Source organism: Triturus cristatus, chromosome 12 (genome assembly GCF_964204655.1).
Source record: "Triturus cristatus chromosome 12, aTriCri1.1, whole genome shotgun sequence".
Classification (NCBI taxonomy): domain Eukaryota; kingdom Metazoa; phylum Chordata; class Amphibia; order Caudata; family Salamandridae; genus Triturus; species Triturus cristatus.
In genome coordinates, this window is record NC_140595.1 from 607,490,485 (window position 1) to 607,515,324 (window position 24,840).

Sequence of the window (24,840 nt, forward strand, 5' to 3'; positions counted from 1 at the left end):
TGCTATTGGTTGGTCCTCCGTCTTGAACTGAAATATTAATCACGTTAAATAATGACCATTTGTACTGCATAATGAACTGTAAGCTCTTGGAGGTTAGTTCTGTAAATACACGCAGACACAGCTACCACGATTTAAAGAGTCAAACATGTCCGGTTCATCCAATCAGGTTTCTGCTTTGTATGTGTAGCTTGTATCCATTTGCCGATGGGCAACATAGGTGTACGGAGATGTTGAAAATAAGACAGGAGAGGGCTGATCTCCCAGTTCATGTTTTGAGGACTCAAATAACTTATAATAATAAAGTTGTAATTTTATATGGCGATTAAGACCAAAGTTGTTACTTGCTTCTAGGAGATTCAAATAACATTTTAATGCAACTCAAAGTATACAACTCATAAGAAAAAGGCTGCGATTGCTACGCCAGGGTTTTCCCTTAGAATCTGCACGCTTAACTCGCTGAGCCATCTTGTCGGATTCAGGTGGTGGGGGGGGGTCACAGTTCAAAACATAACTTTTTGGCAACAAATAAGTTCAAATTAGCCCATCCCAACTGTGGCAAAGTTCCTGGCAAACAACTCCACAATGTCTATAAATCTATAAGCAAGGGAAGCAAAGGGTCCAAGTTGTAGAGACTTCTGGCAGAGTCACCATAAGGCCCTGCGACCCATCCACCAGCGGAGCGGGCAGGACTAATCTTAAACTTGGGAGGGAGGGGCAGCCCGCATGCAGCCCCAGCCCCCAGTGCTGTGTGCCCGAGCCAGGAGGGAAGCTGGTTAAAGTGTTTAAAGCTTCCGGCAGACTGGGGAGGAGATGCAAGCTCGCTCCTGCAGTTTCTTTAATGGAGGCATTCAGTCGGCACCTGGCTGTGGGGGCGTGGCTGCACCTCTTGTAGCACGTTTCAGGAAAAATAAAAAAAAATAAAGCGAATTCCGAAAAGGTCAGGCCTCAAAGAGGCAGCAGAATTGGGGGAAGACTCAGCCGCAGTTTAGCTGACTTTGCCCCTGCCCCACAGTCCTTAGAGAAGGCAGACTTTGTTGCCAAAAGACAAGCACGGCTGACCACGAGTCTGGTGGCAGGTGGATCATGTGTGCAGTGCACGGCCCTGGCGCCTTCACTTGGAACACCAAAGAGGAACAGTGCACGTTTCTGTGCACTCACGGCACAGCCCTACAACTGGCGGTGGGGCCTAAAAGTAGGGCAGGCCGAGGTCTGTGAAAAGACCAAAATAAAAAGCTTCTCGAAAAAGGGACTCCGACACATCGACCATACACAAGAAGTCCAACTAAATCTATTAGCAAGCACATCCCCCCCAAAATATGCTACAGATGACCACAGGTACCAGAGTCAATGCAATCATTTTATTCGGTCTAAACAATAGGCCATAAAAGAACGTAGAAATATTGCACATAGTTAGTCACACAAGTTTAAAAATGATCATACATTAAAAACAATTCGAAAGAAGTGCATCAGGTACTTTAGGGTTCTTCGTCGCAACGAAGAACCGTCACATTTCAGAGGTCATTATAATGTTGAAGGTGTAGGTAAAGAAGCACGAGGAGAGGATAGAGGGAATAAAAACCTCAAATAGGGTCCGCCATGTGCTCCTACTATCCCCAAAAGTAAAACCAACATCTTTGCCACCACCATATACTGAGCCACTATACACAAAATTATACAGATTAGCCCGTCATTGAGTGTCTAACCCCAAGTGCTGCTTTTAAAAAGGCAAAGACAGTGAGAACAATCTCAGGGGATCACAGGGATTGTGAATGAAAGAGGGCTAGTCTACAACGGCGGAGGCATAGCCTCAGTAACAAGGGTATCAAAATGTTTTTGCGCTAGGCTGTGCAATTTGCAGAAGAACATAAAGTGCAGTAGAGATTGTGCAGAATGATTATCACGGGGGGGGGGGGGGGGGAAGGAGACTATATTCCACTCTGGATCTAAAAAGTGCTTGAAGAATGGTGACCAGTAAATTGCCCCTGCTCTGAAGCAGAAAAGTGCCCGCTTCCAGTTTGACAGTTCCAGAGACTGATACAGGGGGGTGGGGGGGGGGGGGGAAGGGGCAGGTCTCGCTGAGTCAGCACGCATGCGCTGCTCAGAGTATGCGAGTTTTGAAAGTGCTGCTGGCTGGCAAGCTTGCGTTCTCGCGAGTGTGCATGCATGCACCCGGCTGCTTTACAATATGTACCCCCCATTGCTGCGCACGCATCCGTAGCATGCTTTCACACCACCAAAATGCCATGATAATGCTTGAGAAGGAGATCCAGAATATGATGAACATTGACCTAGGTGATGACTGAAAGTTGCCTCTTCATGGCAATAGGAGGGACTGTTGAACTATGCTTAAAATGGCCACTGAGACTCCATTTCGTGTTGCCATGTTCTCGGCAACCTGGTGAAGGATTGCTTTCTATGTCCCCGTTAGAACTTGCTTATCCCTCCTCGCTCCTTCCGGTTGAGCAGATTCCAGAAGCTGTTTGTGTATATTCCCCCCCCTCCCCCCCCCCCCCGGTTGTGCCAGAGACTTAGCCACATCGTGTCCACTGTTGGTAACTCAGCCTCTTACACTAACAGCTGTGCTCTGTGACCACACCACCTGGGCGCTGAAGCAAGAGGCTGTGTACATTGTGCAATCAGAGACAAGACACTCTCTGGCCACGATTACACCACTTGAGACTGATGAGGAACTTGTTGGATGTGTAAAGGGTGTGGCTAGTGCTATAATTGTGTGCGCTGCAGAGTGAAGCACCAGTCTCCGTAGAATTGTCTTTGTACCATTCTGGGATCCTGTCCTTAGCTCGAGCTAATAAAGTAATTTACTTTCCTCCACAGCCAAGTTGTCCTGGTCTCTTTTGGTAATACACATGTAATCAAGGTGAACCCGTAGATTTTTAGGTGTCCCTTGCACCGCTGGCTGACCCTCCAGTCGGGAGGGGTCTCCAAAAGCTGGTTCTACAACACCACTGTAAAATGGGAAGGAAACATACTTCTTCAGCATTACTTCATGTATCAAATCTAACCATGTCTGCCAGCAACTTATCACCGTCACAAAGCACTACCCTGATGTATATAGACTAGTCTGTGTAAACTAGTTCACCAAAACCACTCTCCTTCAAACCAAACGCCCACACAATCAATATATTACATATGGTCCTTATGACATGCATGACATGGAAGCGCTCTCCAAAAACCCATTTGTAGGTCTCACCCACAGACAACTTCGCTGCCTATTGGCAGCCGATTTGATGGCTTTGTACAGATCAGTTCACTGCTCCCAAAAGGATGGCTTCTTTCCGCATTCTTCGGTTTATTCCGACCAAGGACGAACTCAGTCTCGCTGCTTTGACTGGATATGCTGCATCTTTCCATTGCAGAGTTTAGAAACTTGCACCACTGTGCACAAGGGAGTATTTTCTCTCCCTCGTCGTCCCTCCCGATCTCCACCCTTTTGCACTGCCTTTTGTTTTGCATTAAGAAAAAGCATTGAAGACGTACATCATGTGGGAGGGGGGGGGTAACAGGCAAAATTAACATATATGTGCCCTGGTGAATCAAATAGCTGTGCCAGTGCTTGTTGGGACTTTCAGCAGTAACACAGCCCACAATCATTGCAGTCACCACTCAAGACACTATACTTTAGACATAAACCCACCATCACGCCTGCGCCCAGGGCAGCCCCAGAGCCCTATAATTGCCACAGCACTGCCTCACAACGGCAGTCCCCATGAACACAAACCAGCAACACACTAATAAAATCACCCCCTCGAGCGCACAATTTCCCCATGGTACTACAGCAACCAGGTTTGGGATTCTTATACTACCAGCATTGGCAAAGTCAGCAGGTCGATCTTAATCCAGCACACATTTGTTACCTACACCTTATAACAGATAAATGGAGCACCGAGGAGACCTGCGGCGGAACACAGCGGTGTAAACAAGCGGACGAGGGAATCCGCTTCCCTAAACCCGGGGAGGGTCAAGCCCGGACCCAGGCGCGTAGCTAGGGGGGGCGGTGGGGGCGGACCGCCCCAGGCGGCACTATATTTAGGGCGGCGGTCTTTATAATTTATTTAGGGACACAGTGTCACTAAATAAATTATAAAGTCCGCCGCAACGCGGGGCCGGGCGGCCCACTTTAGTGCAAGAAGCGCGTTGATCATGACCGTTAATCTGCCCGCCCCCCGCTCCAGGGCCATCAATCTTGGAGCGCGCCAGCGCGACCAATGACGGCCCTGGGCTACATTTTTGCCCGGCCCTTGCGATGAGAACGTAGCGGTGACGCGTCACGCGCGTCACCACTACGCACTCTCGAGGACCTGGCCTGGGGTACTCTGCTCTGCTGCGTCCGTGGATAATTCAGTGCAGTAGTAGGTAAGAGAATGTGTTTCTTTTCTTTAAGTGCATGTGTAACTGAACAATAAAAAAATCGTTAGGCTTTGTTATTCGGTCGCTAGTATACAACTTTCACAACCATTAATTGTGTTTACTGGAAGCTAGGTGGATAGTGTTCTTGCTGCAATGTACATTATTTTTTACATGTTTTTGTTTGACTAGACATTATATACGAGGCATAGCTTTATAACGCTAGGGTGGTACTTCCGTAACTGTGCTTTCTGCTGCAGTGCAAATACATTTAGAAAAAGATCTTCAGCAATATAAAGCCAATGCATCTGCAGTCTCATTGGGTGAGTGTTGAAATGTTTGCAATAATTTGTCCTCCCAGGTTTAAGATTCTAGCACAAAAAACGAATGTATGTCGAGTAATCAACTAAAAATATTAAGTTGTCAGTCAACGAGAAAACAATATTGCGCTGGCTTCCTGTAAACTGCACACCAGCTGGCTTGGAAAAGTATGGGACGAGTAAACATTTAAAGCTCTCCAAAACGAATCCAACTTCACAACCTTGCTCACTGCGTTTAATAAGTTAAGACAAATGCCTTCTACTTTACGCTTCTGGCGCAGTTTATTAATTTGGTTCTAGATTAAAAGACGTTCAACATGCAAGTACAGAAGTGCCGACTAACAATGTGAAGAACAGACACAGGGGTGTAGATTCAGGGGGTGATTAGGATGTTACACCCCCCAACAAATGTATTTTATGGTTAATATTTGGGTACAGGTACTGTTAGTCGGGTATGGTGAGGTGTCTGCCGACTTTCACCAGGAATTCTTACATAAACACAGACAAACATGCCCACACACGCTCTCCCCTCTGTACTTTGAAAGCCATCAAAAATATTGTTTTCTCTCAATCATATGCATTCGTATCCCTTTTCACTGCCCCTTGAGCCCTTCTCATGTGCCCTGCTTGTCGTATAATAAGTTTCAACATATGCCAGGGTAATTGTTGGAAAATCTGAAGCTCACAACCCCTTGCCCAATCTTACGGACCAATATGTGCCCCTGCACAGACAGCCAAACCGGCATAACCGCTGTCTAAAAAGCCAGGAAGGTACTTCAAGCACGGACTGGAACGCACGCGCTCAAATGCTGAGTCATGTCAGTAAAACGCGAGCCAACGCGAGCCTTAGGCCGCTCGCACAGGTTACCTAAGCTTTCAATTAACCAGAGAGGCTGAAGAAAAAGAATAGACCACAGAGCTCAGTGGTAAACTTTAACTCAAAATGCTTTTTTTTCTTTACATTTTAATATTTCGGTTTTCCAACTTACTACACAACGTTTGTGAAATGGCAGAGCCAATGTGAATGTAAAATGAATAAACTAGTGAATGTAGCAGAAAATATGCATTTCGAATAAGACAGCCATACAGCATATAATACTACAGGATTAAAAACGACAGATTAGGACCAATACCTTAGTCAAACTAATGTGCAACGTGCAGAGCTAAATAATGTAAACAGGTGCTCCCTTTCCATGTCAGATTTATGACAATGGGGACTTGAGGGGGGGGGGGGGGGACGCCGACCGCAAAGAGGTCTGCCCCGGGTTGTTTGGGGAAGTTGATGCAGTCCAGTGACCGCACCGGGGTTTTTTGGGCTACTTTGTAGCCCAAAGTATATATAGTCTCCATTTTAGGGCACCAGCCACTGTGTCACCAAGACAAAATGGTCCCTAGGCAGGTCGCTCATTTTTTAAACACATTTTGGCTCCGCGTAGTTTATGCGTTTGTGGTAGAGAGGTACTCACTGGGATGGCAGGCGTCAGTGATAATGTGGCCCAGGTGGTGCAGCTCCTGTCGGAGGCAGGACGACTTGACCTCCTCACCCAAGTGGTCCTGGTTCTGGGAGGCCGCCCGGTAAGTAGGGCAGTTGACGGGGTCACAGCCATGGTTCTAGCCTGTGGGTCTCCGAGAAGGTAGTCAGCACTGATCCCCCAGGTAGGTAGGAGGCGCCACTCTCATACTCGGAGAATGGCCCCGGGAAGAAGTGCGGGGCAGGCGCGTAGCTAGGGGGGGGCGGTGCGGGCGGACCGCCCCAGACGGCACTATATTTAGGGCGGCGGTCTTTATAATTTAGGGACACAGTGTCACTAAATAAATTATAAAGTCCGCCGCGGCCGCAACGCGCGGCCGGGCGGCCCACTTTAGTGCAAGCAGCGCGTTGATGACCGTTAATCTGCCCACGCCCCGCTCCAGGGCCGTCAATCTTGGAGAGTGCGCCAGCGCGACCAATGACGGCCCTGGGCTACATTTTTGCCCGGCCCTCGCGATGAGAACGTAGCGGTGACGCGTCACCACTACGCACTCTCGTGAGGACCTGGCCTGGGGTAGTCTGCTCTGCTGCGTCCGTGGATAATTCAGTGCAGTAGTAGGTAAGAGAATGTGCTTTTCTTTAAAAAAAAATGCGCAGGTCCAGCAGGACAGGTTCTTCGTGTGCGCTTTATTTTAATAGTTTTTAACATTATCATGGCCGATGCAGGACAACAATAAGACAATAAAAAATGCCCCAATAACGCTGGTGATTAATGATTCGCTGGAGAGCAATTATTTGTCTGTTAGTAGTTGTTAAATGCAGATGGACTGTATTTTGTGTGGAAGCTCAGTGGGTTGCTGCCTTTGCCACAGAGATCCTTGTGTTACTTGCAGTTCAGAAGTTACAATCCTAACATAGGGCAGTGACCAATGAACTGTCACCAAAGAGCTGCATACAAACATGAATGGTATAGATTTGTTTTGTGATATAGTTAGAACTTCCTCAGACTTTCATCATTCTAATGTTGCTAAAATGAGTATGTTTGGGCAGAGATACATTTGTTTCCTCAGGCCAAACCCTCTAAATATACTGCCCACCAGTATGGATGACATGTGATTCCTACACCTTGTAATCCTCATTAGCTTATGTGACATTCCCTGTAGACTGATTTACATACTTGTATGATTCATTGTCTCTGTATAATGTGTTCGTGGTGTAAAGTGCTGACACACTACACTGATGAGTAGCGCTAAACAACAAATGCATATGAGAGAGGGGCTACGGAGCGATGAGGGGCACTGGTGGAGGGTGGCAGTGAGGGAATCTGAGGAGGAGGTAGTTGGAGGGGCTGTGGAGCGATGAGGGGCACTGGTGGAGGGTGACTGCAGGGCTCGAGTCGGGGTACCAGGCGGGTGGATGGCGTCCCCTCACTCATTTTTTTAACGGGAGCTCGATTACTGGAGCAAATGGAGCCACACATTTACTCTTTGGCCTCTCTGGGGCGAGATCGAAGCTCATTCAGAACGCTGCTCACGCGCTGGCTTCCCTGATGCAATGGCATCTAAGGGGTGAGCGAGGGGAGGCAATGAGTCTGATGGTGCAAGCCACCTTTCGTGACATCACTTGCTGTTGTGACGTCAGCGTCCCCCCACTTCTTTTTTTAGGACTTGTGCCCTGGGTGACAGTGAGGGAATCCAAGGAAGAGGTCATGGTGTGGAGGGGGAGCTAGGGTGAGATGAGGAGCACTGGTGGAGGGTGGCAGTGAGGGAGTCTGAGGAGGAGGTCATGAGGGGGAGAGGCTACAGAGAGATAAGGGGCACTGGTGGATGGTGGCAGTGAGGGAATCCAAGGAGGAGGTCGGGAGGGGCTATGGGGTGATGAGGGGCACTTGTGGCGTGAGGCAATCTGAGGAGGAGGTCACTAGGGGGGCCATGGAGGGATGAGGGGCACTGTTGGAAGGTGGTAGTAAAGGTATTTACGGAGAAAGAGGTTATTAGTGTGGCGCCAAAAAAGACTTTCGCATCAGCGCTAAAGCCGGCCCTGTCATGGCCTTTCTGTTTGTTTATTTAATTAGCAGTCGGGTCGTAAGGGCTACTGTGGAACATACTTTAAAGTGCATGCTAATTATATTTACTGCTATATTCAATGTTTTAAGTTTGAAGGTGATTTTACTAAAGTTTTTACTGGGAAAAAGCAAAGTGGAGCCCGATGGTGCCTGATATGGGGCTGGGGCCCAAGGTCAGATGTGAGATAAGGTGCACTGGAGAGAGGAGTAGTGGATAATAAAGCCTGTAAGGGAGAGCGTTGCCGAGTCCGGGGTCAGGTGGAGGTAGTAATGAAGAGGGATCCTCCATGAAGGCTCGAACAGATGGAGCCTGAGTAGTATCACTTGCCTTGTACTCCCACCTCAGAAACCTCCTCTTCCCATCAAAGGAACATTACATGGAAAGTGATAATATTTAGAAAGAGATTTGGAAAAGAGCGAGTTTTACTGGTCCATATAAGACTAAGAAGAGATGTATGGTCATTTAATGTCAGCTGTAGATGAAGGTTACATGAACAGTGTTGTGTGTGCATGTTTGCATTGTGTTGAGGGGATTACCAGGTAATTGTTCACGCAGCTCTCTGATGGATGTCACATGCGGTTTTTCTGAGTCCCCAGATAGATCATGCAGTCTGTGTGTTCTCTTTTGTACTGCCAGTCACGTTGTATTCAACTGTGTAGCCTTGGACCGTGTCATGTATGTGCATGTAAGTTGCATGATCAAGGTAACTTAGCGGCGATACTACGTGTCTCTCGGACCTCTTTGAAGTGCATGCCTTCCCCCCCCCCCCCCCCTCGGGGGGGGGGGGGGCAATCTGAGGGATAGCCCCGGGCGCCACATGCTCTAGCTACGCCACTGCCCGGACCATAGTGGGCTTGGCAGCCATGTGAGATGTTTGCAAATAAAGTGTTCACGCCATTAACAAGTTTACCAACAAGCCAGAGGGTGACAGACATAACGGAAGGAGGGGTAACTGGTGAGAACAGCAAACCTAGATAGAGATCACCCCCCACCCCCTCCCCCGCATTCCTCCCACGGCTGAGGCCGGCGCATCAAGGCGCGACACTCCGCGAGCAAGCTAGGCGCTTAACGCCCAGATCATGACCCAAACGGTGGGCTTTGGAGGGGCGGGGCTTTAACCTTGGCACGTCACAAACCGGACTTTCCGTACCACTGTTGATTCTTGGGTAACAAGATCATCAATAGTGACCCATTTACAGGGTCTTTGGAAGGAGTGGGACAATAGAGCCCCAACAGGGGGGGGGGGGGGGGGCGACAGTTGCAGGGCCGATTCGAGCCCCTCTGGATTTTCTTTTCCCACCTTTAGGGTAGGATTAAAAGTGCACTGCCAGTGGTAGGTCTTCTGACGTGGCCGCCACTTCTGTCGAAAACACAACAACCGCAGCGTAAAACAGTCAACGGCCAAATGGCAGCAGTAATGGAGGGAGGGAGGGGTGCTGGAAAACAGCGCACTCATCTCAAGACCCGTTTTACAGCACCAAAAGGGACGGCCGACAGCGCGTCACCGCAAACTGAACCACTCGAGCATTTGTTGCACAAGGTTTTGTGACCAACAAAATAATGCCAATTTCAGCCACCCAAGAATGAAAGGGTGCGTTGGCCACGCCGGGATGCGCACCAGTGATGCATCGGTTCTTAGACCCTCCGCCGTTCCAGGTCGCTTCTTCCCACCGCCCGGTCCACGGTCCAGTGCCCAGCAGAAGAGCGCGCTCAGTGGACCCGTGAAATCCCCCCAGCTCAGATTACTCTGCTCCCGTCATTAATCACCGGTTCGAAGCTGCCGTGAGAAGCGCACCGAGGCCAGAGCTGCACCTCAGGGGGCGCAGTCTCCTGGGTATGGCCTCGGTTTGAACGACAGACCCAGGACACGTCGGAGCCCCTCCCCGGATGCTCCTATGAAGCGCACTCCTAGACAACAGGGTGGCCGCCTCATTCCAGGTTACTACTGACACCGACCCTATACCTGAACCTTTCACCCACGAATCGGGGGAGACCACATCCTTCCACAGCCCCATCACCGGGCCCCAACCCTGCTAACCTAGCCTGCCTGGACCACGCTGCGGGTGTGAAGCCCTGGGGTGCAGGGCTGACTCTAGGGCATCACGGGGCGTCCTTGAAGAGGTCTGTGGTGCCCTACAATAGTCCAGGGCGCATCTGATGTTGCATGTGTACGGGGCGGTGGAGGGGGCGACGGTCCTTTGCTTAGGGCAGCTCCAGCACTGCTCCAGGACGTGGACCAGAACACACGAGGCTTGGAGGCAGCAGAAGAGAGCGCGAGTGGCCTGGTTCAGTCCTCCAAGTCAGAACACGCCTGTGACTGCACAAAGAGAGAGGGAGTGTGTGTTTAATGGAGTCGCTCCTGTCCGATTCCACCTTGGCTCTGCCGGTCTGCAGTGAAAGCCACTGGCCTCCAGATACCTTTTTACAGAGGCCGCCTCCAGCCAACAATACAGACTTTGTCTCAAATGAATTAAAAGGAGCACAGCGAGGTGCGCTGCCAGGCCAGCTGGGTTGGAGAAAACTGAAGGATGTTGCGACACTGCAGACAATGCAGCGCCCATCTGTAGTTTACACTGCAGGTAATACCCGTAAACACGGCTGACTCTGCAGACAGACATGAACTAATCACCGGTGGCATAAGTACCGCTCTAAAGTCAACAGCTACAGACAATGCAAATAAGTGATGGGAAGCACACCAGGTGGGAAGCAGGCGGCAAGCTGCCACGTGACAGAAACCCCAAGTGCTGGCATGCCAGGCACCAGGCCCAAGTTTCGTCCTGTTAGACCTGGCCAGCTTCAGGTTACTGCAGGCCCATCCCCCAGCAGTGAAACACTCCGGGTAATTCAATAGCAGAGTCTCTCCACATGCACAAGATATCCTGGGGAACAAAGGGCTCAAACACCAGCACCTCCTCCCATTCCGCCCATAGTAGGGTCCCGCTCAAACACCACCCCCGGGGCGAGCCATTCACACCAGCGGCCCTTTGTCCTGGGGGAGGGCTCCCTGGAAGTGTCTTATCCAGGTGAGGCCGGCGAGTGCTGCTTGCGTGACAATGAGGCCGCGCTGACCCCAATCTACTCCCAGGGCGCGCTCAGCATTTCAAAGCCAATCAGTCCCATTAAGCAAACTCGAGAGTTTCACTCTGCGCGAGGGCGGAACAATCCCGCATTTCGTCACTTCCTGGCGAGATCAAAGGATTGGGAGGTCACCACTGGAAGGGTGGCAGACTGGTGCACCCCGGCCCGCACTCCTGTTTCTAGGCAAAGACGCCCCTTTTATTCTCTGGTTTAGGGTTTCTCCAACACTACGCCCTGCTAGACCTTTATTTTGATTGCATCACTAAGATGCCCTCCCTCGCGCTTCTCTTAGGCAGCACTTTAATGCTTTTATGACGCTAATCAGACCACGTGACTCAACCGACACAGGCCACGGATGGACCTCTGCATTAAACAGATCAAATTTTGAAGAAAAATAAAAGACTGGCGTTTACACAAAAAACGAATTGCTTCTTAATTGCCAACTAGAGACGAAGTTACATAAAGGACAGGAAAATAAAATTACAATGTAAGAAAACGAAATGAAAAATAAAATGTTTTATAATTTCATACACAAAGCATGCACTCATTTAGTAGCAGCTTATAATGGTTAAAAAAGGTAAGGTTAAAATAAAAAAATTAAAAAAAACACAATCAAATCAGGTAGGCTTTCCCAAGGTGGGCAAGACATGGGCTGCAGCATAACGTGCCAGCACGAGACTTTTCCATCTAAAGGCTGTTGGGAAGGGGGAAGAGAAATCAACAGGCCCAGCTGTGCTACGCAGAATACAAAAGGCAGCTATACCGCGCCAGGTCCTAAACGAACCAGAAAGGTAAAGTGCTGGCAGTAGAAGGGGCAGTAAATCTTGGTTTGAAGTCAGAGTGCTCGATAGCCCAGAGTACCTGCGCGCTACAAGTGCCGATACTCTCCCTTGCAATGAGAGCACCGGCCCCCTCGCAGCACTGTCAGGAGGGGCTGAGCGGTCCATTTAAGAGGATGCACGCCTTTTCAGAGAAAACAGTTTGGTCTTTTGTAGACCGAAAGGCTTCTTAGTGCTGCAGGTTGAACAACGGCTCAGTTTACCAGCGTTACAGCCAGTGCTCTAAATGGGCCGTTACTGACCGGTACCGGAGTACCGGCACTTTATTTTGAGGATAGTACCGGCACTTCAAGAGACATTTAATACCTTTAATTGGGGGGTACCGGCACGTCTCAGAAACAAGCAGGTACTCCGCTACGGAGTACCTGCACTTTTATTTTTCCATTTCAAGCACTGGTTACAGCCGAATGTTACCACAATGTGCAGATCAGGGTGGAGGAGAATTGATCGAGCGATGCGCTGGCACCATGCCCACGACCAGGTGCAACCTAGCATCTCTGAATGTTTATACAATGCACTCCATCGTGCCCAGACTCCCTCACTCTGACCCCCTGGACTCTACAGCCTTCTGCCCTTGAACCTTTGATGCTCTGTTAATTAGCGCCAGCTGGACAGTCACTTTGGGCGAGTTACCCACAATGAACTGTTCCTTCAAAAGATAGGACACCAGGCTTCTGGGAACGCCACCAGCCACAAGGCCACTCTTTCCCTCTCTGCAGGTCTCTCTTCAAGATGCTCAAATGCACTTCTATCGGTCACACGAACGAAACTTGGCATTCTTGTGTGTAAAGTGCACAAACCTACCCTACCGTAGGTTCTCACTGCATATTTCAGTTGACAAGTTAGACACTAAAAACATTTCATTTACGGTTCAGACAATACATTATACGAACTGACTAGCTACGGCAGCTTCGGATACATCAAGAAAAGATAAAGCCATAGTCCAATTACTGGGGCTTTAAACGGCCCCTTATGTTTTGCCAATCTTAGCTGTAATTGTAACTTGTAAGCACCATGGATAACCCTGAGGTAGTCTGGAGAATTAATACTGCCTACTGATGAACGAAGAGAACTAGTGGTGCCTGGTGAGCACTGCAAAGGCAGTTTCCAGGCCACGTTCCATGAACCTTTAACACTTAGAGCCCTCGTCTTCCTCAATGGAGTCATTATGAGTGGGAAAGGACTAGTTCAGGTAAGATGGACAAGGAGGTAAAGGCTTGGCGACTTTGTGGTAATCTTCATTAGTCCGAGTCCCCTTAGAGGGCCATGGGAACTCATACACACCAAGTGTAACACCCCCACTTTTTTGTTTTAAGATTTGGCATGAAAACTACCCTGGTTAGGTGTTTTCCAGACCACATCAAAACACAAAAAAAAAAAAAAGCAAACAGGATACAAGAGTTAAACCAGACTAACTACTTCACACTGATCCTATTCAGACATGCGTGTAATCAGCATCTATAAAAGCAGTGCAAAGTCAACGACAACTGGCTGTCTCCACAAACCACCATCTTCTCGGAGATGTGAGCCATCAGCACAAGCCTTCAAAATTTGGGGACATGGGTTAAAAACGCAGCCTCTGCGCTAAACCCCACATGCAATTTGCTTAACCTCCTGTTCCGTGAAATGTAATTTGTGTAAAATGTATTTGCATAATCCCCGCTTAATGTACATGATCTGGTAGATTATCTCCCAACCCCCCCCCCCCCCCCCCCATGTAAAGTATAAAGCCCTGTTGCATCGCAGCTAGGGTCATGCTAAATAAATTTAGCACAAACATCTTGGGTAGTATGCATTGCAACTAAAGCCAGGATAGCTCTGACATGTCATCTTACGGCAGGAGACCCCAAGTATGCCCCCGTGCCACACCCCTACTATGAGTATTGGCCTGCTAGACTGCATTCCTTTAGAAAACCAAAACTCCTTGTTGACCGTCCTTGCATTAGTTCACACACACAAAACTTCAATATACTTTTAAATTTATAGTATAGATGCAAACAAAAAAGACTCTAAAGTACAAAACTCAGGCTATTAGTGACTAAAGCTCTCCTATGCACAATAAAGATAGAAAAGTTACCTTTTCCCAACTTTCTTCCAGGCTCCAGGTCCCGTCTGGTTACGGAGAAGATATAAGTCTCAGATCCAAAGCCAGGCCGGCAAAGTTCAACTTCATCACACAAGCTTCTGGACACCTAACCAAGGGCAAAAAAAAAAAAACAGTTGATCTACAGCTAAGACACAATAGTCCAATCAAGAGAAAAGACTGGTTATCGGAGTTCACCTCTCACACCCTGAATTTACTACACACTCATCTCAAATCAGGCAAAGCAACATCCTTTCCCCTCAGCCACAAGACCGCCAACTTTGAGACAACCACTTACCTCCCAACAGCTGCATTCATCTAAAAGACATCACTACTACAAGTCACACACAACTATGCAATCATTCACAAGTTCCCAGCCAGGTTTGTGTAGGCAACTATTTTCAATCAACACAATCCACAAAATATTAATTCTAATCTTGCCATATCCCACAGTAAGACAACATACCCAACTGTTTCCAATGAACACCCACCCACCCCAAACATACACCCATGCTACGAGTTATATGCCCAGTGTTAATCACCCGGAGGGTTACAAAAATGGATGGAATGCTCCAATTAATATCAGCCACTGGTGATTACTCAACGCTGCATCCCAGTCCATTGTTTTTTTGCCCACCATGCAATCAGTTTGGACCCAGCCATCTGCGAATCAGTCTCATCCCTGCTCCAAAGGAAACCATCTGGCCCAACCTGCCAGGCCCTCTCAGAACTGTAGGGCACGCAACCCAGGACGAGTTTCTACCCAGTTGGGCTTCTCCACTTTGGTGCAGCTGGGTTCCAGTGGCACAGAGCAGGGGACCCATGGTCACTTAGGGTGCGGCTCGGTGAAATTCAGAAAAGCGAAGTAATGCTGGAATTAATCTCACCCATTGATAATTTGAGGGTGCACTGTTCCATCAGCTAACAAAAAAAACCGACCCAATCCGACCCTCCGTGTTTCCGTTTACCACCAGCTGAAGTGGGTACACCATGAACAGTGAGAAAAAACAGCAATTCTACACTCATGCCCTGGATTGGAAAGCAGCTGAGTGTAGGGGTTAAGTGTCTAGCTACCACGTGCTACATACAGTATTGGGGGAGCAAGCCAACCACGTGCTACAGTTTGAGAGACGCGAACTGACAGTAAATCGTGCACTGGAACACACCGTTCGGGGGTTATTCCAATGGCTCTATTCTGGTTAGGGGCGGACGAGGTGCAACAGCAAATAGAACATTTAGTTCTGCCATCACGAGGGCCATTCCGCAGCAAACACAATTAGAGCAGCCAATCGATGCGAGCAGCAGAGTTTTCTTGTAATGTTGCTGTGATGGCGGAATGCAGTTATGAAGTCTGAAGCTGCTCCCGGCAGGAAACCAATGGACGTAAAGACTAAGCCGCAGGTCTAACCAATCAATACATGTGGAATCAGAAAAATGCAACACGCATGGTATGTGTGAGGATAATCAGAGTACCAGTAAAGGAGAATGGGCACAAACGGCGGGGGGGGGGGCAGGCTCATTTTGGACCCATCAGAGAAGTCCACACGTACACTTAAAGGCGGCAAAAAATTGGTGCCAGAAGCACACCAAGTGTGTATATAGCTCCTACATAGCCCGTCTCCACTAATCCCGAACGCATCTTTAAGCGCTACTTGGTTTGAACGCCTTCCTTTACCTATAGAAGATTCAAAGTGGACTACATGACATAACCAACATGCAGGGAAGACGTCCGAGGTGACAGTAGTGCACAACTATTGCATCGAAAAGTGAATTTTAAGGGGAGGGCACACATTGGGCCACACAACACTGGTGAGGCCACATACAAAGTGTGTGTATATAAGAACTAGACAAACTGTATTATGTTTATGAATTGCAGCAAATGCACTTTAAATACTAGATGCACTTTAATATAAACCTGAACAGACATCTCATACGAAAAACTGCAATCGTTTCTTTGCAATATATAAAATTGCATGTTTAAATTGTTTGCTACAATAAGCACAGATTGCACGTTAATATTTAATATCGACTATTCCTTGCCTAAATTATTGAGTATGGAAAATAAAGAAATGTCAAGAACACATTAGAACAGAGTGCAAGAAGCACTATGTGGAAACAGTCGAGAGTGGAAATGCAATATTTATTGATAATTGTTGGTTCTGTAATGGTTTAAACATTACTTTGAATGTTTGCGAATGAACAAACAGAATTAATCTTTTACAGGCTTATGATGAGACCCCTTCGAAACATCAACTAGAGGAAGGTAAAGACTTTGCAATGGGACACGCCTCCACTTGAGAAAATATATATATATATACACATGCAACATAGCAAAAGGCAGCACACAAAACAAAAAAGAATGAATTGGTCTACACTCCGAAATGAATGGTTTAATAAACTGGGTGGTGGTAGTAGGGGTCAGCCCCTTTAATAAGACACTCCTGACAACTCTATGGACCTGTGGAAGGCTTCTACTGAAACGCACAAGCCACGTGATAACTGCACGATGCACTTTACTTGTCAAAATAAAAATAGATTTGGAGAATCTCAGAGTTGTACCGTTTGTTACCCGGACCAGTAAGTATTGGAGTTTGAACTGGTTTGGAGAGCCGAATTTCATACAGAGCCTTGCTTTCATGGGTAGCCTGGTGGCCAAGTCTGGTCCTAGCTTCCTCAAAGCTTGTGATCCTGGACAGCTCATGACATTCTAGGGGCACGTCCCCGATCTACTGAAAATGGGAGCATCCAGTGAGCACAAAACCAGCCTTTTAGTGTCACTTGATCATGTAGAAACAGAAAGGATCTGCACGGTTCATCTTGTGCAAGTGCATGCTTAAGACTGGCACTTTAAGGCATCCACTCACCACCCAACTGGGACAATTAAATGTTAACTGCCACGATATTCTGTTCCTAAAGTAGCCTTAAACTGCACTGACATTACAAACAAAGCATCGAACAGTGTCACCAGACACGCACAACAGACAAACTCGGCCATGGCAAGGGATGAATGCATGCATCACTACGCCATCGCCAAGAGTAACAGTTCGCCTTTTCACAGAAGACATGGGCGCCCTCAGTTCACTTCAGAAGAAAAGCAAAATAGACTCCTTCTGAAGACCAGCAAAGGATCAGGGAGAGGAAGATGTGCCCCAGTAGCCACTTCGTTGGCTTTGTACCCACAGCTTTCCCACTTAACCATACATACTGTGTGATCCTGGACAGATAGTTTACTTTTCATTCAACTAGACCCAATCTCACACTAAAGGGGACCCCATTGGAGCGTGTACGCACTTTCGACTATTTGGAGATTACTCTTAAGGAACGGCTAGACTGGCACACCAACGTAACCCAGTGCAGGCTCAAACCGGAACAAGTACAATCATCAGGCCCTAGGTGCAGCTCTATATGGCGTAGAATTATGGGGACAAAGGGAAGCGAATTCACTACAGCCAGCGAAAAAAAAAAACAAAAAAGATTGATGTGCCAGCTGACATGGTTGCATATCAGCTTCTCTCCCTCAGATTGGACCCTGGGCCTAGACACAATTTCAGAGAAGATTGGATTAAGACCCATCCTCTATCGGAAAATAATCTGTGCCACGCCTGAATTGTGCTCTTATCGCCAGAGTTTAGAAGAAATACTGCATATTCCTGGATCATGCAACATACCCTGGCTGAGATATTTAAGTGACCCTCGCAAAGATTGTGCGCGAGAGTCTCTGGAGTAATCCAGAGAAGGCTTGTATAATTCCTGAGACATTCATTAGGGTCGGACTATTGGCAATTTAACGATTACTAAATACATTTCCGAACAAAGCTTGGTTCTCCAACTGATGCATTGCTCACAGTAAAGGACTCTTTTCTTAGAGAACAATCTGTGGAAGAGATAGAGCCTGCAACAGCAAGGAGGCGGTTTCTGCAGTGACACTATGGGACTTTACCCGTCCATTCCTTAACTTCCAAATGGGTGTGTGGTACCAGGGCAGAAGATGGCCAGTGCCCTTCGTGTGACAATCCTAGAGAAACGCTTGAGCAGGTTACATTTTTCTGTCCAGCTTATCAGAGCAGGCGGAAGACGTGGATATTTCCTTTGTGCTACAATCTGGGCGTCAGATCGAAGGTGGTCTTGAGAAATAGGACTAGTGAAATACTGGTTTTAGCACTCACGATATCTAATGTTAATTTGGAGAGTTAAGGCAAACTGTGTGCCTCCCCAGAGCACTACAGTAGCACTGTTCTACGTAAAGTACTAAATCTCCCTTATGGATTTTAATTTTACAGAGTTTTTTTATAGCGCGAACTTGACCAAGGTATCAGAGCACTTTACATGAGCACCAGTAGCGTTACATAAGCACATTCATTTTTTTTTCTTTTGTTAGGCACGGTGAGATTAAGTGATTTGCACAGGATGTTGCGCGTCCTCCCCTCCCCAGGAGACTCGAACCCAGTTCCCCAGATTTTAGGTGGACGGCCCTAGCCGTTTGGCCAACTCCTCTCCCTAGTCCTCTGTGACTTAACTTCACACAGCCATTGGGTTAATCAATTTGTGTGACTGTTACGAATTAAGCATGATTTCATAAAGGCTTTATTTATAGATATATGTACTTTTATGCTTATAGATTTCCTATTATAATCTGAATGTTTTATATTGATGCGATTTCATCCGCCAATGTGATTTTTGTTTGTATGTGCTTTTATGACATTGCCGAAATAAAGCTTGATTTTGATCATTTACTTTTCCTCACAAACATTTGAGCTCTAAAAACAGACTGAAGGACAATAACCGCTTTTGTCTGTTTAATCAATTTAAGTACAGGTTTATTTTGGTTAAGATACAATAAAAACGCACATTGGCTGTTCATAGACACTACAATACACCTTAAACTGCTCAAAGCGTCCATCAAACTTCAACGAGGTCTCTCTTTTGTACAGTCTCTCATGATGTGGCTCAAGATCTCCAGGACCCTCTGAAAGCCAAGTTTCACTCACCATGGCTCCATGAAGGCTTTCACCATCTACCACAGTTGCAGGGGTTCTCGCCTGCCTAACCATACTCCCACCACTCTGCGCAGTTGTACCCCTACTACAACATCATATACACCATCCAAGACAAACTGGTGACTAAAGGACTCAGAACTGTACCACAACATCTTTGGACTATTCAATTCAAGAATCCCCTGGGCCCCGATAGAATCTCACCAACCACTGATCAGAGAAACGTGACAAGTCACGACACTGCTTAACAAGGAACTCTTTGGAATGGCACAACAGTACTGCACAGTCATCCGTCTTTACAAGCCAACTAGACTGCCAAAGGCAGTCTCCATACAGTCAACCATTCAGATACAAACAAGTGGAAGACCACTGCAGGTACAGGTCTTGGATGAACAACGTACAATATGTGGACGCTGTCAGCAAGGGCAGATTTCATTGCTGCTTTGCATTGTAAGTACTAGTTAAAGGTCATAGTTTTTTTATAGTTAAAAACATAGGGTGGTTTACTTTCTCACCACTTTATTAAACTGTATGAAAAACAGAGATCCTTCTTTTCAGCCTTAAAGTACCTAGAAGGCTGTTTATGATATAACGTTTCACTGTTGAGTTTTCACTCATAAGCCATAGCACCAGGAGGGTGATAAGCGCATAATATACAATAATGGCATAATAATATACAAGTCTAGAATGACATTGCTTAGGGAAGAAACTGGCATTTAGGCTCCAACTAAACATGTGCCATGTTCAGTGTGATTTTTATCTTGTACAGTGTCGGGAAGACCTACAGAAAGCACTACCTGAAAAATACCATATTACAGGGATAAGGATGGGAGTAAATCAGCAGAGGCGTGTCTGGAAAAAAAGCATTGGCATAGCCAATAGGTCTCGCCTTTAGCACCTTATAAGTGTTTAGTTCTCCAGCACAATATCCTTGGTGCAACAACATCAACTGTTGCATGGCTAAACACTTATAAGGTCCCAAAGGCGAGACCTATTGGCTATGCCAATGCTTGTTTGAAGCAGTCTCCGTGCATAGACGCCGCTCTGGTTTGAGGATGAGACTCTAAAATGGCTTTTATCCCCATCTTTTGAAATTGATAAAGTGGTGTTTATCCTTTTTAATCCTCAGCATACTAGGATGACAAACTTATTCTAGAAAAATTTACTTTATACCGAGTCTTATTGCAATGATTTTAATGCATTATGCAATAAAAACTACTCTGTCCCTTTACATCACTTGTGCAAGTTCCTGCGCTCTCCCTCCGACGGGTTTCCTGCGGTTCTCTTCCATGTCTTTCCGCTTTGTGCGTTTACCCGCTTTAGCGCTGGGAAAATGTCCAATGTAGAAAAAGTGCGGGTTGAACCCACAGCTCAATTTAAGCAAATCTAGAAAAAAAAAGTGATGACTGGTATACTGTAGTTATGCAGGGAAAAATCCAGATGCAAGGTGCTGGAAAAAAGATGGCGTAAATCTCAGTTTGAAAATGAAAAACTTAGTGTTGTCACTTACTTTTGGCCGCTTGGTTCTTCTTGCCGCACGCTCCTCATGCCCTGGTGGGACAGGAGCCCCAAGGCTAACTCGTCGCCTGCCACTCCCGCGAGGGGACCAACAATGCGGAAGGGGACTACAGCTCCTAGAACTGTTTGCTGCAGACAGGTGCTGCCGTGAGGGGGAGGCGCCCATGACCGCACATATAGCGCTGCCTCTCCCACCGCGGTGCTGGACGCAGTCCGGACGAAGGGCGGGCCTGCCTGGGACCAGAGGAGGCTGGGCTAGCCTTCCGATGCCCAAGTTTGCTTGATGGTGTGACTTGGAGCAGAATCTAGGGGGAACTTTGCAGTGGTGCCAGGTCAAAATGAACAAACGCAAGACTGCAGCGGGTGTGGGGACATTGGATGCGTTGCTTTGCAGGGCAGAATCAGTGCTAATTCACCAAATACAGCTTACCGAGCAGAGGTAGTCGCTCGAACCAGCAGTTCCCTCAAGTACCCCTGGTTTATCCCCACCCCTCCCACGTCGTGAGTCAAACTATATTGAAGCCACAGATCAGCCTAGTGGTCTGCCTCCCCCTTCCCACTGTGATCAACCAATAAGCATCTCCCCTAGCCAAGGAAACGTCCCAGTGCTGCCCCCAGATGTGCGGGAGCACTGGTCAATGCTAAGAAATGCACTACACTTGCTGAGTGCTAGGACAGTTATAAAGGAACCTCTCTTCTGTGAGTTAAAGATGGTCCGCAGAGTTCCAAGGGTGGGAAAATCCTACAAGTCCCTCCCAGGTGATTGTGTGGTTCTTGGTTTCAGATCACCATGGATGGACCAGCACATATTGGAGAGGGCGGGAAATTGTTTTGTCTGAGGTAGACATCAACATTGTCCCGTTGGGATTTTTCTATAAAACAGCAGGTGCCACTGACTCACTGGGAGAAGGGGCGAACTAAACACACATGTCCAACCCACATTCCTATTAGCAATCAATTTGGCGCTTTAACATCCATGGAAGAAATAGACTGAAAAAGCATCAGGTGGCCCGATTTTAGCAGAAGTTCAAGGATTGAAGGGTCCAACCAGGGCAGCCATGGGCTCCTCCAACTCAGTCCTTGCTGGGCCCACTTGCGCACGGGATGTTTCTGTCTCCGCTTTTGTCGACCCAGGGACTGTTTGTGGTATTGGGATAGCTAAAACTCTGGAGGTGGGGGTTGAGGGACTTAACTCTCCCTCAGCTAAAACCCGCTCCCACCATTACGCAGTCAGACAACCCCACAGTCCTCTTCACAGGCTAGTATCCACGGGTAATAGCAGTATGGGTGCAAATGACCAACCTAACCAGACCGTTGAGCGGTCTGTACAGCCCTCGATTGCCTTTTGTTTTTGGAACACTGCAGGGCTGTCCTCTAAAATTGCCTCAACTGAGTTTGGCGGTTTTTATAGAAAATGACGACATCTGGGTCTTCCAGGGAACCTGGTCATTGACCCCCATCTTTTTTCCAGGATATCTTAACTTCACAAAACTGGCGCGGGGAGGTCAGAAAGGAAAGCCGTCTGGCGGACTTACATGTTGGGTTAGGCAGTCAGCTGGATGCCTGGTGCAGGAAGTATTTGACAGCCCAACATAATGGTATTGCAGTTACGGATGGCTGACGCACTAGACGTTCTGGTAATTAACGTCTATGCCAGAGGGCAGAGCATCATCTGTAGTTGCCGACTAAGACACGTTTTTAGGAAGCCAGGGAGGCGGCAGTAATACGATACTAGCGGGCGATTTTAACTGCACATTCGAGCCCCTCAACCATAAAGACAGTAATCTTAGCCTGGAAGAGGATGTACAATGGAATATTCCGCTATTAAATTTAAGCCCAATTAAAAAATGGCTGAGGCTGCATTACAATTGAAAGGGCTGTGTTTGGAAAGCAGCCAACGGGAGGACGCATTCTGACAGTAAGGGCACCCATACTTTTAATAATGGACTGAGAAGTAGTCGTATTGACTATATATTTCTTAAAGTACAAAATAGGAATCTTATCATAGACATGGTGGTACAGGGGAGGAACAAAAGCGATCACAACCCGCTAAAGGTTCCCGGCCTATCTCGAAGTGTCCCCGGGGTCACTGACGATAAGTTAGCGGAGGCCTTACTCACTAATGATATGAGGAGAGTTAGGTGGGCTGGGATTGCTGAGAACGAGGGGTACGTTGTTAAAATGAAATTCCTGGTTGGCCACTCGCTTTCTATCTTGCATAAGTGCGATTCCCAAGAAGCAGTTAATTGCATCATACCAGTTATTCACAGCGAGTTGTTTGGGAAGCTCAATTTTTTTTTTATTATTAAACCCAACAAACTAGGGCTTCGTCCACAAAGGCAGCCTCCTGGTATACAAATCGTGCAGAGAGGCTTACAAGTCACTGGCTAGGGCCATCAGATCACATGCGGGTGTCCCATTTTGTGGCTCAGTTCTCCGCTACTAACTCTGGAGACCCTATTATCCACCTACCTACCCCAGTTTCCAGTGCATTTTTCACCTGCCTAGAGGTGGAAAATGTGCTAAAATAGATTCAATGTGGCCGGGCTCCAGGCCCAGACTGTATTCCGGCTGACCTCTTGTTTTGGATAAACTGGGTTCCCTACATAAAATATCTTGCAAATGCCATAGCTAGCGGCGCCTCCATCCCTGAAACCTGGTCCGGCGCCGAAATTTTACCCATACATAAGGGCGACCGCTCCCAGCTAGGCAATTACAGGCCAATAAGCCTTAGTGATTCCATCCAAAAAAATAGTCGCGAGGCTGGTCTTAGTCAGAATTCAGGCTTGGATAGACGAGGGGGACATTTTAGCCCCCTACAGGCTGGTTTTCGTCCCCATATAAGCACCATTGACCAGGTGTTTAGGTTTGTTCTCGTTTATTGAAGGTAGTTGCCATTGGAGGTGGTATGATCTACGCAGCATTTGTGGATCTTAATCACACGTTTGATCTAGTTCCAGGTACTAATTTGTGGAGTGCCCTTCTGGCCCTGGGGATGGCCCTAGAACTACTGAGTATTCTGGTAAAATTGCATGACACAAATTATGCCCAGGTTCACTGGGGAAACCAGGAGAATGTTACAGAAAGGTTTGGGGTAACCAAGGGGGTCTGTCAACAGTGCGTACTGGCCCAAACCCCGTTTTCACTCTTCATCAACAGGGTGGTTCAATACTTTACATCCCAGACCACCGACGCCCCTACGCTGGCAGGAATGAAGATACCGCTGCTTATGTCCGCGGACGATACCCCGTTGCTTTCCAGGACTCAGAAAGGATTGCAGACAGCCCAGGAGCGTTTCAGGGTCGTGAGCATGCGCTAGTGGTAAACGTGGACAAAACAAAGTTTGTCTTCCACAGGTCCAAAGCACATGAACAATGTACCTTTGGAGCAGACCGACACCTTCACCTATCTAGGGGTAACATTGGGCAAGTAACTCAGCTGGAAAAGACAGATTGATCTGTTGACGCTCAAGCACTCCCAACTTGCAGGTGCACTGCTAAAAGAGCACAGGCTTTCTAAGACCAAGCCCACTGGTCCAGCGCTAAAAATGTACAACCTTAAAGTAGGCTCATCATTATTGTACGGAATAATGTGGTTTCAGTGATTTAACTTCTCTTGCAGCTGCACAAAACAAATTTGCGAGTGCATTGACTGGCCTACCGCAGTCTACTCCTCTGCGGCCTTTATATTTTGACCTGGGATGTAATAAAATTGCGGACCAGGCACAGTTTAGACCGGTAGCATTCTGGAGAAGGCTCTTGATTACTCCAGAGCTCACCCTGTATGCCCAAGCTTTTTCTGAAGTTAGGTCACGGGGTGGTATAACCAGAATTCCCTGGATTAGGAATTTAAAACACACACTGACCGACATGGGGGATGAGCAAGTTGTGGGAGGATCCAGCGGCCGCCACCTTTCCTGTGAGAGGATTTGAAATCAGCGTATTGGAACATGGTCAGTTTGCAGCAATTTACCCATCACCAAAGCTGCCCTTTGACCAGTGTTTTCCATGAGCACAAACATGAGCCAAAGTCAGAAACATACTGGGACACCATCACCAGACCAACCGATAGGAAGCTGTACCACCAGTTTAGGGTGGGTTCGCTTC

The 24,840-nt window shown here is 47.5% G+C and overlaps 1 protein-coding gene across 1 annotated transcript in view; it reads right to left on the reverse strand.

The window, feature by feature from the left end:
* Positions 1-24,840, reverse strand: part of LOC146776372 (B-cadherin-like) — a 234,340-nt gene that overhangs the window by 203,203 nt on the left and 6,297 nt on the right. Inside the window, exon 2 of the mRNA XM_085639278.1 lies at positions 14,217-14,331. Within this exon, the coding sequence (XP_085495404.1) occupies positions 14,217-14,331 (115 nt within the window). The remainder of the gene's footprint in view (positions 1-14,216; positions 14,332-24,840) is intronic.